The 16,581-nt window shown below is 55.7% G+C and overlaps 1 protein-coding gene across 12 annotated transcripts in view; it reads right to left on the minus strand.

The window, feature by feature from the left end:
• Positions 1-16,581, minus strand: part of DNM2 (dynamin 2) — an 88,904-nt gene that overhangs the window by 12,852 nt on the left and 59,471 nt on the right. For 3 of the 12 annotated variants that reach the window (XM_055431413.2, XM_055431408.2, XM_055431406.2), the window contains exons 9-16: positions 15,746-15,813; positions 14,997-15,135; positions 12,577-12,663; positions 10,298-10,368; positions 8,921-8,950; positions 7,609-7,660; positions 6,641-6,652; positions 2,688-2,801 (exon numbers count right to left, since the gene is read on the minus strand). In XM_055431413.2, the coding sequence (XP_055287388.1) occupies positions 2,688-2,801; positions 6,641-6,652; positions 7,609-7,660; positions 8,921-8,950; positions 10,298-10,368; positions 12,577-12,663; positions 14,997-15,135; positions 15,746-15,813 (573 nt within the window). Of the gene's footprint in view, positions 1-2,687; positions 2,802-6,640; positions 6,653-7,608; positions 7,661-8,920; positions 8,951-10,297; positions 10,369-12,576; positions 12,664-13,710; positions 13,850-14,996; positions 15,136-15,745; positions 15,814-16,581 lie in introns of all 12 variants that reach the window. The other 9 variants (XM_055431420.2, XM_055431414.2, XM_055431410.2 and 6 more) reach the window with 6 other exon arrangements.

Genomic DNA, 16,581 nt, shown 5'->3' on the forward strand with positions numbered 1-16,581 from the left:
CCTCCCCCACCCCCACCGCCTCCCTAGGATTTCCTGAAAACCCACAACTTTCTCCAGATGCGCGCTGGCCCCAGCCATGCCACGTCAGAAGAGACGAGCAGATGGTCGCGGGCGGGTGGCTTCCTCAGAGGTGCCAGAGGCGCGGTGGCCCTGCCGCTGCCCAGGGGGCCCACGGGATGGATGGACAGCCGGCCCCGCCAACCCAGTGTTCAGACTACCTGTTCAGGGGGCTCTGAATGTGTACAGTAGTCTGCACATTGGTTAGGCTGGGCTCGGGCGAGCGGCGCGTCAGGATGGGCCCCCTCCAAACTCGCTGCCACCCCCACAGTGAGGCACACCCGGAGGTGAGTGTCATCGCCCACTGCCCTGTTCCCCACAGGGGTGGAGATCTGGACAGAAGAATCTGGAATAAAGAAGGGCTTGGGCGGGTGTGGGGGGAGAGGTGCCAGGAAAAGACCAAGGGCACCCCGACGCTGGCTGGGGGGCTAGGGGCTCTGGCGGAATCGGTCCCCTGTGCCTACCCTCCTGGAACTACCATCTCTTGTTTATTCTTTAAATAAAGTAACCCTGGTGTCTTGCCTCTCTCTGAGGCTTCTCTATGAAGGTGGCCTGATCCCGGGAGTGGCCACTCCGGGTGGGGTGGGATTCTCGGGGTCCTTGCTGGGGATCCTGACTGCGGGGAGGGGGAGAGGGCAGGGGACGGACAGAAGGGACTCCGCGCCCGCCCCTCCCCATCTCAGCCCGCTTTGTGTCTGGGGCGCACACAGGGCCTCATTCACGGGACTGCTGGTTCTCATTACCGCCGGCGGGCGCTCGACCCTCCTCCCAACACAGCCCTAGCCTCTGCTCTGGGGCCCCCTTGGGAGGGTCTGGGGCTCCCACTTTCAACCCTGAGATGAAGAAGGAACGAAGGGCCCTTCCTGAAGGTAAAAGCCAGGCTTGTGATGGTGCCCTGCGGCAAACTGCCAGGCTGGGGTCTCAGCCTGGACGCCCCTCTCCAACCACCCGAGGTCACTCCTGCCCTGGGGACCCCCCAAAGCCCAAAGGTGCAGACCAGCTGACAGCTGATGACAGGGTTTCAGACTCCGGGCGGAAAGAGAGGGAGGGAACGCGCCCGCGCTGCTCCCACCCCCGCTTCACCCCGGCCATCTTGAGGCGCAGATGTGGCCACGCAGGTTCCTTGAGGACTGCCCGGTCCCGCCCGCCCTCCACCGCGCGGCCCTGGAAGGCGCCCCGGACACCGTAGCTCCCCCACTCCAGGGCTGCAGAAGCAGCCCCCCAGACAGGCTCCCCTCAGGGACCCGGGCCTCCCAAAGCTTCGCGGCATTCCCGGAGTGAGTCTCAGGCCTCACAGGGAGTGGGGCGATGGCGTTCTGTCCTCAGACTCCCGCCTCTTGTCGGAACTGCTTCGGGTCTGGGCGGAGGGGAAGCGTCCAGGTGTGGGGCTGAGGACCAGGGACCCTTCCCCATGCTGTGACACGGGGGCAAGTCACTGCTCAGAGCTTCAGTTTCCTTACCCGACAAAAGGAATGTGAGTATTGACTGAGGAGGAAGAGAATGCCTTCCCCAGGTGACCATGGTGGGCTCCTTCAACGCGCTGCCAGTGAGGCCCAGGCATGGGGGGTCATCCCAAAACCCCCAAGAGAGGAGAGCCAGGTGGGGCATCTCCAGGGCTGATTGATCAGTGATGCCCAGCCTCTCCTCCAAGGGCACCTTGGAGGCTGTGCCATCACACGTGAGCTAAACATACAGCTTGTATGACAAGATTCACAGGCATGTAAGCAGAGTGATATCAGGGCCGTATGGTGATGGGCATAGGGCAGCAGTCTGGGACCACAGGGAGGAGCTATGTGGTAAGGTGGCAATGGGGGAGGTGGAGCCTGGGCCCCGGTACAGCCTAACAGCACAGGGGTGCAGAGCTCACAGGGATGTGGGGAAGAAACACACCATCTCTGAAAGTACCTTCATCTGGGGCCTCTGTCACATACCCCAAACGATAGCCACCTAACATCACCTTGACAACAAGGAAAGCCTCTGTGCCTCTCCAGGGACAGGAGTGAAACACGGTGGCCCAGGCCACGGAGCCTGCGTCAGCAGGGGCTGCACTCACTCACAGCCCTGTCCATAGGCCCATAGGCAGTGTGCAACCCGCTCCTGGTGCTTATTAGTTCTGCTGCTGTTCCCAGAGGCCTCCCTCATCCTTCTGAGAAGGATGAGCCCATGTGGAATAATCTCAAGACAGACATGGGACCGAGCACCTCACAGATGCAAGGACCATCATGCCACACTTCACAGATGGGAAAACTGAGGCGCAGAGAAGCTAAGGGGCTGGTTGTGAATCTGAGTCCCTGGCCCCAGTGTGTGACCCCTCTGAGAGCTCCCCTTGCGATGCTGTTGGAGGGTGGGATCAATTTGGAGCCTGTGGGTGGCTCCCCCTCGCCCATGTCCCTTTTTTCCTCAGGGAGCCCAGCCTCCATCAGGCCTGACCCCACAGTGGGTTGTGAGGGGCTGGGAAAGGAGGCTCGAAGCCTTTTGCACACCCTCCAGACCTGGCCGATACCATCCTAATCACAGGGGCACTCAAGCCGTCTTTTCCGAATCCACAGTAAGTTGAGAGAGCGCCACCCGGAGGCAGGAGGTGTGGAGAGCGCCCATCAACTGCCCCACCCACCCAGCCAGTCACTCACCTCCTCGTCCTTGTACCAGGACAGTGACTCGGCCGTCAGCACGAACCAGTACTCCTTGGAGCCGCCCTTCATCAGGCTGATGTTGTTGATGGTTAGCCAGCCCCTGCGGATCACCTGGGGAGGATGGAGGGCCAGCCAGGCTCAGCAGGGGACCACGGCCACCACCCAGCCCGGCCTGCCCCCGCCCCCAGCAAGGCAGAAAAACCAGGCCACCACGGCAGAGAAACCTCCAGCCCACAGCCAGGCAACCCAACTCCACTCCGCCTTGCCCCAAGTGCTACCCACTGGAAACCAAGGTGGGGCGCTCGATGGAAAGACGTGGACTGACTCACAGGCCCTGGGCTGCTGGGCAGCTGGGTCCCTGGGGAGCCCCTCTGCCCTTGGGATTAGATTAAACTAACACAGGTGGCAAGAGGTACACCCAGCTAGAAGGGGCCTAGGGGAGGGGGATCCCAGGCTTATGGGTGGGCCATATCATGTATAGGATGAAATGTGACACTGACGGAATCAGACTTGCCTTGAGACACGGGTACTAGAGACACCCGTGGGCCCTGCCCCTCACACCCCCTGGAAGGCAGCCATTGATGGAGAGCTGTAGGGACTGCTGGGCAATGGAACAGTTCTTTCTCTCCTTTCAGGGGCCAACTGGCAGAGGCTGGTCACCATTGCCTGGCTCACTCAGGCACTCGGAGGGCACAGGGTCCTGCTCTGACCAGGAGGCCAGGCCAGGCCCTGCCCCAGGACTCCCCTCTCCACAGGCTCTTTCCAGAACACCAGGATGAATGAATGCCTCCACTCAGAGGGCTTGAGCCCAGGGGACCTGCCAGGGATTATGCCCCACACTCTGCTTCAAGTCATGTGGTCCCACTTTTCTCTGATTGGGACATTCAGGTCCTGGGCTGGAAGAACCCCTGATGGGGCTCCCCTCTGGCTGCAGCTGTCATCTGAGCAGGGGGCAGAACCCAGGCCTGTGTGAGGGACTCACCTGACAGCTAAAGGCAGGCAGCTAGCCTGGTGTGTGTGTGTGGGGCACACTCTCATGTTCTCTGGGCTATGGAGGCACTTGTGGGCTGGAGCCCCCCACCACTCTGGACTGGGGACCCTGTGGCAGTGGGAAGCATGAGCAGGGGTGGGTAGGGATGCTTGAGGCCGAGGCAGCAACAAATGGCTAAGCTGCAGGAGGTGGGCTGCGAGTGGCCAGGGCTGAATGGGAAGAGTGAGCACTGTGCCCCCCACGGTGGGGTGAGGCTGTCTCTGGGGCTCCCATGCCTCCCCTATGGATGGATCTCAACAGGGTCTTCGTCCTGTCTACTCTGCCCTGTCCCCAGGCCCACCTGGAAGTGAGCTCTGAGCCTCAGGGACCATGAAGGCAGAGGCGGCCGCAGAGCACCCAGGGACCCCTGCACTGCAGAGATGTCCCTGCCTAGGCTGTGACCCGTGAGATGCCAGCTGGCAGCCCTTGCTAAGGCCCAGGGTACAGACTATTCTCTCCCTAGGATGACGAGACAGCACCTGGGAGTCTTGTGGCCACCAGGGAGCAGGCAGAGACTGTCAGCCCCGACAAGATCATGGTTTCCTTCTTGGCAACAAGGTGACTGACTCACCCTGGTGTGCCCAGGAGGTCCCTAGGCTGAGCACTAACAGTCCCAAGGACGCCCTCAGTCCCAGGCAAAGTGGGACAGCAGGTCTCCAGACTCAGGCCCAAGGCCATCCCACAAAGGACCCAGGAAGGAACCCCTGCATCTGGCAACCACGCCCAGCTCCGGAGCTGCGTGGGGGTCTGTCCACGACAACCCTCTCTCCCTAGGGGGAGTTTAAGGCCTGTCCTGTCTTAGCCCCGGCCCAGAGTGGGTGCTTCTAAACTTAACCCACTGACTGACAGGTGTGGGGGAGATGGGGGCAGAGGCCAAGCTTGCTGGGTGCTCCGCAGAGGAGATACCCTCACCTGGCGAGGCCCCTGCACTCTCAGGCCCAGCCTTGTCCCCAAGGGGGCAGATGGGCCCCTCCCCTCCCCTCTGTGGCCTGGCTTGCCTGCCTCCACCCTCGGTCAGCTGAGGTCAGAGCCGGCAGATGGGGCCCCTGACCGGCTCCAGGGCATGTGGCAAGGGCTGTGGCCATGTTAGGAATGGCATATCTGAGCCTCGGGGTCTGGAGAAGCACTGCGCCCCCAAGTCCCTCTGCCCTCGAGCCACCCTGAGAACTGCTTGTGCAGGAGCCCAAGAGGACTCAAGAGACAAAAATCCCACCCCCTGGGGAGAAGCAAGCTGCTGGTGGCAGACATAGGTGCTGAGTCTAGAGCAAGAAGGGGCGATTGGGCCTTCTCACCCAAGTGATTTGTGCTTAAGGGACTGGGCTCAGAAAAAGGAGGGGGGCAGGACTAGGGTCAGCTGGGGAGACAGAGAGGCAGGCAGGCTTCCCATGCTCCAGGGCACAGGCATGCTGGGGGCAGGACAGGCTGCCAGGGGTGGCATGGGCAGCAGGCAAGCAGGGCAGCGGAGCCCACCTCCTCCCGGGTGAAAGGTCTGGGCAGGGATGAGAATCGTAGCTGGAAGATCCAGGTGCCACAGCCACGCACAGGGCAGAGCTGGGCTTCATGGCTGGGGGTGTGGAATCTAACGGGAAAAGAATGACTAAACCTCTCAGGGTGTGGGTGTGGGTGTGGGGAGAAACATGGTCCTGGTCTGTCTGGAGGGAGGAAATCATTCAAGTTCAAAGGGGACTGGGGGAGAGGTGTTATGACACATGGGAAAGCAGGAACCAAGGGTCCAAGGACGATCCATTCCTCCTGTGGCTGTGCCAACCATGCTAAGCTTTGGGGTCTTTCTGGATCTTCCAGACCCTGGTACAGGGTCAGCTCAGCTACTTGAAAGGCCCTGGGATCACCAGTGGGGCAGCCATAGGGCCTGCTCAGTGTGGTGGGAGAGTAGCCGGGAAAAGGAAGGCTCAGTGAGGGCCGTTGGCCCAAGCCATGATCTCCAGGGTGGAGGGCTGCCCAAAGGGCGGGCACCTTGAAAAGAGCTCAGCTCTCAAATGTGAGCAGTGCCTGCTCACTGCTGGTCTGGGCTGGGTCACACACAGACAGGAGGTGATACCTAAAACAGGGATGGCAAATACCATTCACCAATCCATGGGTGGCACTCTAGGCACAGGGGGAAAGGATACTAGGATCAATTAGTGATGTCTACCATCAGCAAAGAGACGGTGGCAAGAGGAACAGCCTAATCACTCATCATATCTGCTATGGAGGCAGGAGGAGATTGGCAGCATCCAGGAGAGAGTCCCCCAACCGATTAGCCATGTCTGTCATCATGGGGACAGAAGGGGTGTCATGTGCAAAGCTATCACATGGGGAAAGAAAAAAATTCCTTAACTAGTTCATCATATCTGTCACATGCTTCGCCAAAAAAAAAAAAAAAAAAGCCAGGATTGATTAGTGATGTCTGCCAGGGGCACATTAGAGGGGATAGGCAGGAGGGAAAGAGTGCCGGACCAATTAGTAATATCTGCCTTGAGTGCAGGAGGGGGACATTTCTGCAGGGTGTTGTCTGGGAACAGAGCAGTGGCAGTGGCAAGAAGAAGCTCTCTAGCAGGGCTTGAACAAAATCTTCCCTGGCCAGAGGTGTGATGGGAGGGAGGCCTGGGGTGTTTGCTGAGTATTTGCCATCCCTGACCTACAGGAAATGAGGAAAATGTGTCCAGAATGGGCTGGAGGGGTGGGTGCTGGAGGCAGGCAGTGGGCAGGTTAGTGTCTGTGTGAGTCAGCTCACGCCCAGGGCAACACAAAGTCTGGCATGCAGTGGCCATGGCAGGGGAATTTTTTTTTTTTTAGGTTAGCTGGATTTTTAGTGGTTTTGTTATTTTTTGGGGCGGGGGGGCGGAATATTATAGGGTGGCAGCATCTCCACCACTACCAGGTTCTCTAACGTTTGCTACCACACTAAGTGAGTACTTACCAAGATCTCCCCCTTTGAAAATGCAAAGTTAGGGTTGTGGGTAAATCAAAGAAGAGCAGGCGGAAGAAAAGAGACATAAGGGACGTAAGGGGATGGAGAAAAAGCAGGAAAAGCACAAAAACGAGGAGAAAGAAGAGCAAGGGGAGAGAAAACAGCAAAAGAAAAAAAAATTACATGCTATTAATTATATTCATGGTGTTAATATTTAATTCATTATCATTTCCCGAAACGAAAAAGCAACAACATATGAATTACCTATGGCAAGCGCAAAAAAACATGCAGTGGTTACATCCCTTCTTTCCAGGGGGGCTCTGTCATCGCGCGTGATGAACAGCAGCACCCCACCCCCACCCCCACCCGGTGTGGAGAAGGCAGGGGACACTGGCAGAAATTTTTGCAAAGATGATGTGTTTTCTTAAGCAGGGGAAAAAAAAGGGGAGGCCACCTAATACTGGCATATATAAAGCTATCCTTATTTCACAAGGCCTCTGGTTAGAGTATGACATCAAGGTAGAGAATCCCTCAAGCAGTTCTGGGTTCCCCAGATACGAGGCTGAAAGCACCTCCAGGGGCTCCAGAACTGCTAATCACAACCAGCCTCCCTGCCCACTCCTGGCCCTCTCCCATAGCCTCCAAGTCTCTGGGGCTGGGGCAGGAACCCAATTTTCCTGCAGACACAGGGGGACTGGGTGGCCTCTCTGCTTAGTGTCAAGTTCTAGCCATGGCCTTGGATGGCAGATAGGGCCTTCTGCATGTGAGCAGTTTGCGCCCAGACCCTGTCAGAGCTGCACTCAAAGATCCATTTCCCAAATTATCAAAACCTAAGTGGACACGAGAGGCTGGGAGTCGGGGGTTGGGGGGTTCTGGCAGGACAGGCTCTGAGCCAGGCGCCATCGCTGGGCTTGGTGGTCCTTTAGTGCCCTCCCGCCCTCAAGGGAGGCGCCGCAGGCCACAGTAGGACAGGCTACCTGGTTGGGGACGGCTCTCTTCTTATTCAGCTGTGTGCTCCTCTGCTGGGCGCTGAAACCGAAAACACAGAGAGGGTTCATGCGGCGGGATGCCCAGAGGGATGAGGAGCAAGAGGGACAAGGGACAAAAGGCCCTTGTGGCCCCGGTAGGGTTCTCTCCCTAAAGGAAGCCAAGGGACAAGCTCTGGGCAGAGGCAGAAAGAAACCCCCTGTGTACAAAGGGCTGTCCAAGGAAAGAGCGCAGGCTTGGGGAATGAACAAGAACACGTAGCAAGTTAAACCATGACTTCTCAGCCCTGACCTTGGCCACTCTTGAGAGTGCCAGCTATTTTGAAAAGTCACTGGGACCCAGAGCCTCCAAGAGGGGCTATGGGAGGCTGGATTCCCAGGTGGCTGGGAGGTAGCCATGCTGGCTTCAAACTAGTTTCAGTGTTTGGGGGTCAAACTTGAGGCTTCTTCCTGCTTTCTCCTTCTATCCCTGACCCAGCACCAGGTCCTGAACGGCTCCAGCACAGGGCCGCCCAGCCTAGGAGATCAGACTATGGTTCAGTATATTTACTACTGATACAATGACTTTTTCTCTGAGCCCTATTTTAAGTGTTTAGAGGGCATTGAGAAAGCACCCCAGAACTTCTAAGCACAGAAAGGTTGATCAATGGTGTCTGAAGACACAAAGCTAAGCCATTCAGTGTCTGCGTGATGCTGAGGTCCCAGATATGTTACTTCCTGAGGGCTTCCTGGGTCTTACCCATGCCTGGCAGCCCCCTTGGCTGCCTTTTTCAATTGCCTTCACCCAGTCAGAGATTTGCCACTGCCTCAGTGCGTGTGCATGCATGCATGCGTGCATAGGAGTGTCACAAGGAAAGTCCAAAGTCTTCCCCTTGGCCTGCAGTCCCTCCTGGCAATGAGGCCTTGGCCTCCCGTGCTTACTCAGCCATCCTTCCCTCTCCTTACTGCTCTCTTCCCCCCTCCATCCCCATCAGCTGGCTGTCATGACTTCTTTGGGAAGGTCTCCTCTCCCACAGCCCCTCCACTTGCCCTCCTTCCCACATCTCATCTTCCTATGAGAACTGGCTTAACAGTGTGCTCCCAGCCTGTGGACTCTGAAAGGGCAAGGCCTAAGTCCAGCGTGTTCACTGTCCTAGTCCAAAGGCCCCACACAATGCTCCATGGCTATTCCGGGAGCCCCTGAGACGTCCCACCCAGGGCTGGGGCCTGGGCCGGGAGGAGTCTGGCACCCTGGGCCCCGCCCCCAGCCAGGTCGGCCCCCATTCACACACCAGGGAAAAGGCACACAGCAGGCAATACCCACCCGGTCACCAGCTGCTCAGTATAGTAACAGCTGGGGGAAGTGGGAAGGCCCAGGAATCCAGAGGAAAGAGTGAAGTGGTCAAAGGAAAAACACGAGAGATTGTGAGAAGGAACTGTGGATGAAGTGTGAGAAGCAGAGACATCAAGGTGAGGAGAACAGCAGCAACCCGAGGAGGGGGACCAGCGTTTTCAGCCCATCCTGAGGGGCAGCCCCCGGCCAGGGCCCCTGTTTTCCCCCAGAAGGGACAGCGCAGCAGAGGACCCTCAGCTCACCTGGGCTGGGGGACTGCCTTCTGACAATGCCCCCAGTTCACTCATCCACCCCATTCACCGACCACGTGCCCACAAGAGAACGGCTGAGTGCACTGATAAAGGCCTGCCCCACAGACACCCGGACGGGAGACGCTCTCCCCCAGCCTGTGAGCCTAGGACTGGGCTCCGCAGGGCCTGACTCCCTAAGAGGCCTCCCTGCATCTCTAAGGCCACCGTCTGGACTCCCACGGGCCACGCCCAGCCCCCACCCTGGCCTGACCACACTGTATCTTAACTGCCTGGGTGCACGTCTATCTCTGGCACAGGACCTTCCTTTAAGGGTGGGGACCTGGGTCCATGTTTGTTCCCTGCTGTAGCACAGGGCCTAGCATAGAGATAGTACACCAGCGATATGTGCTAAACAAATACAAGGAGGCTGGCTACCAGCCACCTGTTATTCTACTAGGCTCTGGAAAAAAGACCTTTGTGAGCCATCAGAACAACCTCTGTGACACTCCAGCTTGCTGAGGCAAGGGCCCAGAGGCCACCAGCATTTAGTCTTCCATTCTGCAGAAATCAGAGCTCCCTGCTCTGGGCCCTTGTCTGGGTACCCTGGAAGGTTCTGGTTTTCAATCTACAGCATGTGAACAGAAGCCATGCACATCCTGGCAGCATTTCCTAAAGGGCTGCCTCTGGAGCCCTGAGCCCCTGAAGCCCTAAGACGCTAGGGAAAAGGACCCAGTGAGTATGGGTGAGTCTGGGAAAGCAGCATGCGAGTTGATAAAAGGCTCTGAGAAGTCCTGCAGCAAGGGAAGCACTGAACTCTGGTTACTCTTGCCCTTTTCTGAAGGGTCTGGTCATAGGGCTGTCCTTTCCTCCTTAAACTAACCACGGGGGTGTTCCACCACAGGCGCACTGGGACAAGACTGGAGGTTGCTGTTAGCCTCAGAAAGCTTCCAGATGTTCTCCAATGGCCCCTCATTTCACCCAGGGACCCCCTGACAGAGAGACCCTCGGGCCTCAGCCCACTGGGGGAATCTCACTCAACTGCCTCTTTCAGGGCCTGACTCTGACAGGGGATACTGGTGCCGCCGCCCCACCAGCTGCTGCCTTGAAAAATACATACTTGGCAAATCCAATGAAGTCCTCATGGTTGGTGTTGATGTAGGACTGCTCGATATCAATCAGAAGAAGAATCTGAGAGGAAAATTGAGGGGTGGGTTGCTGTGAGTACAGAGCCAAGCCAGAGAGGAACTGCTGTCAGAGCAATTCCCACACCCACCAGCAGGGGGAGCTGGAACTGCACCATTTCCAAGCAGGGCACCCACCCTCTTCCCACAGCCTGGGGACCGTTGGCATGGAAAAGGGGGCGTGGATGCTTCCAGACCCCAAGGCCTCACACTCGAGAAAGACTGTGCCAACAGAGCAATGTGGTGGTCATAAGGGTGGCCTCTGAGGCATGCAGCGAGGCAATAAGGGCCCACAGAAAAGGCTTAAACAAGTCACAATATGTTGTCACATTTAGAGTAGCACCGGTTAAGATCTCCCGGAGAAGGGAATGGCGACCCACTCCAGGATTCTTGCCTGGAGAATCCCACGGACAGAGGAGCCTGGTGGGCTGTAGCCCATGGGGTCGCAAAGGGTCAGACACGACTGAGCAACTAACACTTTCACTTTTTTGGCTTAAGTGCCTCATTAAAACAGCAAAGGTGGGAACTATAGTCAAAATCCTGTGATAAACTGTCATGGGAAAGATTATGGAAAATGACTTATATGCATAACTGAATCATTTTGCTGCTTGGTATAAATTACCACAACATTGTAAATCAACTACACTTCTTTACAATTAAAAACAAACAGCAGTGGTAATTTGGTCAGGTAAGGACATTAACATGAAACACACAGACACACACCAGCCAGCTAGGATGTCATCTCAGACAAGGCACCAGCCCTCAAACAGTCCCGGCCCTTTCTGTCCCTCCACTGTGCTTCTGAACCCTCAGGGATAAAGCAGGCTGGGCATGCGGATTTTGGAGACAAATGTTTCTTCTCCACCAATGTCAAGGGGAGAGAGACCATCCTCAATAAGGTGCTCCCACAACCAGATACAACAGGTGGGTTTATTTTGGTTCCAGTTTGAATAAACAAACAGCTGCCAAACTCCTGGGATAAACCATCATGGAAAAGAATATATATGTGTGTGTGAATAAACATATACGTAGAAGAACGCATGAAAGTCAAAGTGTTAGACACTCAGTTGTGTCTGACCCTTTGCGACCCCATGGGCTGTATAGCCCCTGCCAGGCTCCTCTGTCCATGGGCTTCTCCAGACAAGAATACTGGAGTGGGTTGCCACTTCCTACTTCAGGGGATCTTCCCGACTCAGGGATGGAACCCAAGTCTCCTGCATTGCAGGCAGTTCTTAACCATCTGAGCCAAGTGATGTATATATGCATAACTGAGTCACTTTGCTGTACAGCAGAGATTGACACAGTGTTGTACGCCACGACATTTCAATTTTTAAAAATGTGGCAAATCCTAAAAAAAGAGAGAGAGAGAGAAAGGGATAACAGCAGACTGGGAAGAGGTGGCGGTTGGCGGAAATGACCTGGATCAGACACTGGGCCACATGAAGGCAGACTGACAGCCCCAGGCCACGCAGGTGACAGGTGAGACTTGGACTGTGGTTGTGTGGGGATGTCCTACTCTCTACCTTCAGGTGTGCCTGCATGGTCTTCTCAAGACAATGTGAAAACAGATAAAGCACCCAAAGGTGTTCTGCTGGGTGAACGCTGACAAGCAGGCTGTGGTCCACCCCTGCCATGAAACACCACTCGGCCGTCCAAGGAGACACTCTGGCAACACTGCAAACATCAGGGATGAATCATGAGGGCATGGTGCCAAGTGAGGGGAGACAGAATCAAGAGGCTATGACAGCAGGAGTCTGTTCACATGACATCCTGGAAAAGGCAACCAGAGGGAGCGGCAGCCTGGTGGTCACCAGGGCCTGAGGCTTGGGGAGGCACCAACCAAGGAGCTCAACGATGGGAATTCTGGGGGCGGTGACAGAACCATTCTGCATGTGGAGTGAAGTGGGGGTGACCTTGCTGTATGTTGCTGTTTAGCTGATCAGTTGTGTCCGATGACACCATGGACTGTAGTCTGGCAGGCTCCCCTGCCCATGGGATTTCTCAGACAAGAATACTCTAGTGGGTTGCCATTTCCTTTTCCAGCGTATCCCGACCCAGGGATCGAACCCATGTCTCCTGCACTTCCAGGTGAGTTCTTAACCCCTGAGTCACCAGGGCAGACCACCTTGCTGTATGCATTTGTCAAAACTCAGGTAACTGCACAACCACGATCTGCTGCACATAAATTACAAATATATCAAACAAGAGCCAGTACCTGGTCCTTGGTCCTCCCTTCCCGTTCTCGGATATAAGTGGTGACGATGCGTTCTGTCTCCTCTCGCAATCGCGGGTAGGAGCTGAGCTGGGGGAAAGCAGAGTGGTGACGTTGGCGGGGTCCTCGTAGGGGGGCACATAATGTGAGCCAAATGGAGAACATGGTTGGGGGGCTGGCATGGGGCAGACCCACCGAGACCCCACCCTGCTCCTATCTCAGAGCTGCTGCAGCTGAGACAAGAAGGGGCGGTGGGGGGACGGTGGGCCAGAGAGCCTGAGTGGATGCCCACGCACAAGCAGAGATGCTTTTCAGAGAATGCGATTCTGAGGTGGCAAGTGGCAGAGAAAGCGAGTGACAGCCATCCACCTGCCTTGAAGTGCTGGGTGAGAGCGAGGACACAGTGGAATCAAAGCCGCTGGGTCACCAGGGCGAGGGGCAGCATGTGGGCCATCTACCTCAGAGGCACTCCCTTGGCAGAAAACCATGCCCAAGCATCTTGCCTTAGGGATCCAGTCCTCCGACATCCCCACTGCCCTGGCCTTTGCAGTGGCAACCAAACCAATGCACAGAAGCCCACCTTTCACAGTTTGGGCAAAGTTCATGAGTTGGGGGAAAAAATTTTTTTTTTGGTCACACCACATAGCTTGTGGGGTTTTAGTTTCCCAATCAGGAATCAAACCCAAGTCCCCCGCAGCAGAATCACAGTCCTAACTACTGCGCCACCAAGAAATTCTGAAAATTTCTTAAATGCCGGTGATATAAGAACATGCAGACCAGCACACCAGCAAAGTGTTTCACTGCCTCAGTGTTGGTTTGAAAACCCCCTTTCTTAAAGCAGTCCAGTGCTGGGCATGGACTCTGATCCCTGCTGCGGGTGAGTAAGTGCATCTGGCAACATCGAAGGCCTTCCAGCCCCACTGGAGGCCCAAACTGCAAAGGTGGACCCCGCGTGTGCTTGGACCACCCCCTTGGGTCAACCGAGGCAAAGCCGAGATGTCACCAAGCGGCCGCTGGCCCTTGGAAGAGGGTTCCTGCCAAGGCAGAGTTTCCTAGCTGCTTGGGTGAACGCTCAATGATGGGAAGGAGAAGATGGGGAACAGATGCATAGGTGAGAAAAACGAAACCTTCTGTTACCTTCTCGGCACACTTTTTAATGACCGTGGCCAGTTCTGAGACCACGAGGTCAACACACTTCAAACTCGGCTCTTTGAGTTTTACAATCTGTTTTTTCACAATGGCTTCAAAGGCCATGTCGGGGGTGAAGAGCCCCGTCCTGGGTCATGCGGAGGGCGGGACGAGGTAGAAAGACACCCAGGGGCAGTGCAGGCCACACACGCAGGACGGGAGACAGAGAGAGAAGAAACAAGAGTCAGCTGGTTAGTGACATGCACGGAGGAGCCTGTGCCCGCATTTGCCCCGGAAGCTGCTTCGGATCAGGAGGCGTCCTGGGTCCGAGGGGTGGGCAGGGTTTGACTATATAAAAGTGCTACAGGTCAGAGCCAACATCTGAAAAGCTAAGAGGGTGCGGAGGCCTTGAATTTTTGTATGTGTGAACATCTCCGAACCACTGGGGTTTCTTTCTCCTTCCTGTTTCAATCGAAGAAGCTTAGGAAGCAAATGTGGGCTTTTCCAGACTGAGAACAGAAGAATCAAGCAGAAACTCCTGCCGTGGAAGGCCGACCCAGAGCTCCTCGGCCATGGTGGACGTGCAAGCACAAACCACCCACCAGGAAGCACTTCAGCTGTTTGGCCAAATTGTGCGGCCCGGGGAACCAGGCCCACAGGGGCGCCGATGTGTCCTGTTCAAGTTGGGGCAGCGGCCCATGAACACCGGCACACAAGCGCAGGTGACCTAGGGGATCTGAGGACTGGAGGCCTGGGGGAACAGCCCCGCGCCTGGGGAGGGGTGGGGAAGCTGGTAGAAGCCATCAGGGACCAAGCCCAAGCCTGGGCGCTCGTTATGTGGGTGGTGTTCGGGCCTTTCTTGGCTGGCTCCGGGAAAGCCTGAGAGCACCAGGTATTTGTCAAGGAGGAGTGAGGGGCAGGGAGGTTCAGGGAGCATGGCCTCCAGCAGGTGACTCAAGGTCCCTCTCTGCTCCCCAGAAGACAGCAAAGCGACAGCCCAATGAAACCCCCATCAGACACATGCTAAGCTTGGTATCAGGGTCCCAGGGAGCCCTGCCCACCAGTCTGTGGAGACTGGAGGCCTGGCCCCCCACCGGGCTGCACCCAGGCCGAAACACTCCCGCCCCAGCCTCTGGGAAGAGGCCACATTCTTGGAAACTGAGGCAATCTGGTAAGGGGGTGGGGGGTGGGGGAGACCAGCGGGGCAAAGGCTGAGCAGCACTGGGAGCCTGATACCAAGCACCCATAGCCCCGTTTCCACAAGGCCAGGAGTCACCCTGCCAAGGGTCCAATACCTTACTGGTACACTGCCTAACTGTATTGATTAGCTCCTGGATAACCAGGTCGACACATTTCAGACAGGGCTCTTTCAGCTTGACGACCTGCTTTTTCACAATGGCCTCGAATGCCAAGTCCGGGGTGAAGAGCCCGGTCCTAAAAGCATCCGAACCCGGGGGCAGGGGAGATAAGTCGGAGAGAAACAAAGCACGGTCAGCAATCTCACAGGCACGGGCCAGGTTCCCGGGAGAGCCAAGGTCATGAGACAAGTCAGAGGGTCGGATGCCTGCGTCCGCCACCTGGAACCCCCCCACCCACTGCGATCTGAGGACCCCATGGCCATGCAAGACTGGAGCAAGGGAGCTGTGACTTTTGTTGCAAACCGCTGGGGACCTAGGAGGGTCACAGGGCCCCCGTGACAGGGACAAATAAGTGCTTGGTTCCTATGACCCAGTGCCGCAGCTCTGACTCCCTCCCCACCCCCCCAGGGCAAATGTGCAGTGAGCTTTCTGCCTTGGCTGGTGACTGGGCCCTTGAACCAATGCTGAACATTGGGCAGCAGACAGCCCCGGGGCCTTCAATAGATAAACAGAACTGAGCACATCCACCTCGGGTACCCTTGGAGACCCAGAGGGAGACTTACAACTATTGCAACCCCCCTTCAGTCCTCACATTTGGGGTACCCAGAGGTTCAGGGGGACTAACTGGCTCTAGGGTGGGACCATGGAGATGGAGGGAACATGGCGCCTCTCCCCGTGGAACTTGCCTGACTCCGTGGATATTTTTAATGGCGTAGCTGATCTCCCGTCTTAAGTCTTTCTCATCGAACTCCATCTGAGAAAAGACAAACCAAACACATGCAAAGAGGTACCTAGGGGACCCCCCAATTCAGGTCTGTATCTGGGGAATGTTACCTCCTGTGTACCATTTGTAGTCACATGGTAGGGTATTTGATTGGTCAAAAATGTTTAAAAACGTTAAAACTCAGTTTCAGCAAGGATGCTCTGAGACTAACACTCTTGCTCTGTTGGAAGAAAAATCGACTTATACACACACGCTTCTGGGCTATGTGGCAGGACAAATTAAAAACCTCTAAAAACATACTTCTACTGCCACCAAGTAGTTTTAAGTGATCTGGGAATTTATCTTGAGCAATCAATCAAGAATAAACTACATTCCCAAAACAATCTGTAAGTGCTAAAAAAAAAATGTGCATTGAACCTAAATGCCCCCAAATGGGAGACTAGTTAAAAAAGAAGATAGTGTTTTGCCATTGACGGTGCGTGAAATGTATACACTAACTTGGAAAGATGGCAATTATGTGAAAAAAGCATATAAGGAAGCATAATTTGTTTTTTTTTTTAATTCATACGCACACACTGGTAAGGATGAAGCTATGTGCCGTGTTTGGTGATGTGGGCAGGGTTTTTGCCTGCATCTGCACAGAAATAATTCTCAAAGGACACGCATCAAGGTATTAAGAGGCATTGTCCGTGATGTTAGGATTATGGGTATTTTTCTCCTTTCAGCTTTTTTGTTCTTCTGAAAAGAATGTGACTGGTTTTTACAAGATGGTATGTGCTCACTGTAAAACCTGTACAA

This window comes from Moschus berezovskii, chromosome 8 (assembly GCF_049115385.1).
Source record: "Moschus berezovskii isolate FMDL1 chromosome 8, NW_MosBer_1.0, whole genome shotgun sequence".
Classification (NCBI taxonomy): domain Eukaryota; kingdom Metazoa; phylum Chordata; class Mammalia; order Artiodactyla; family Moschidae; genus Moschus; species Moschus berezovskii.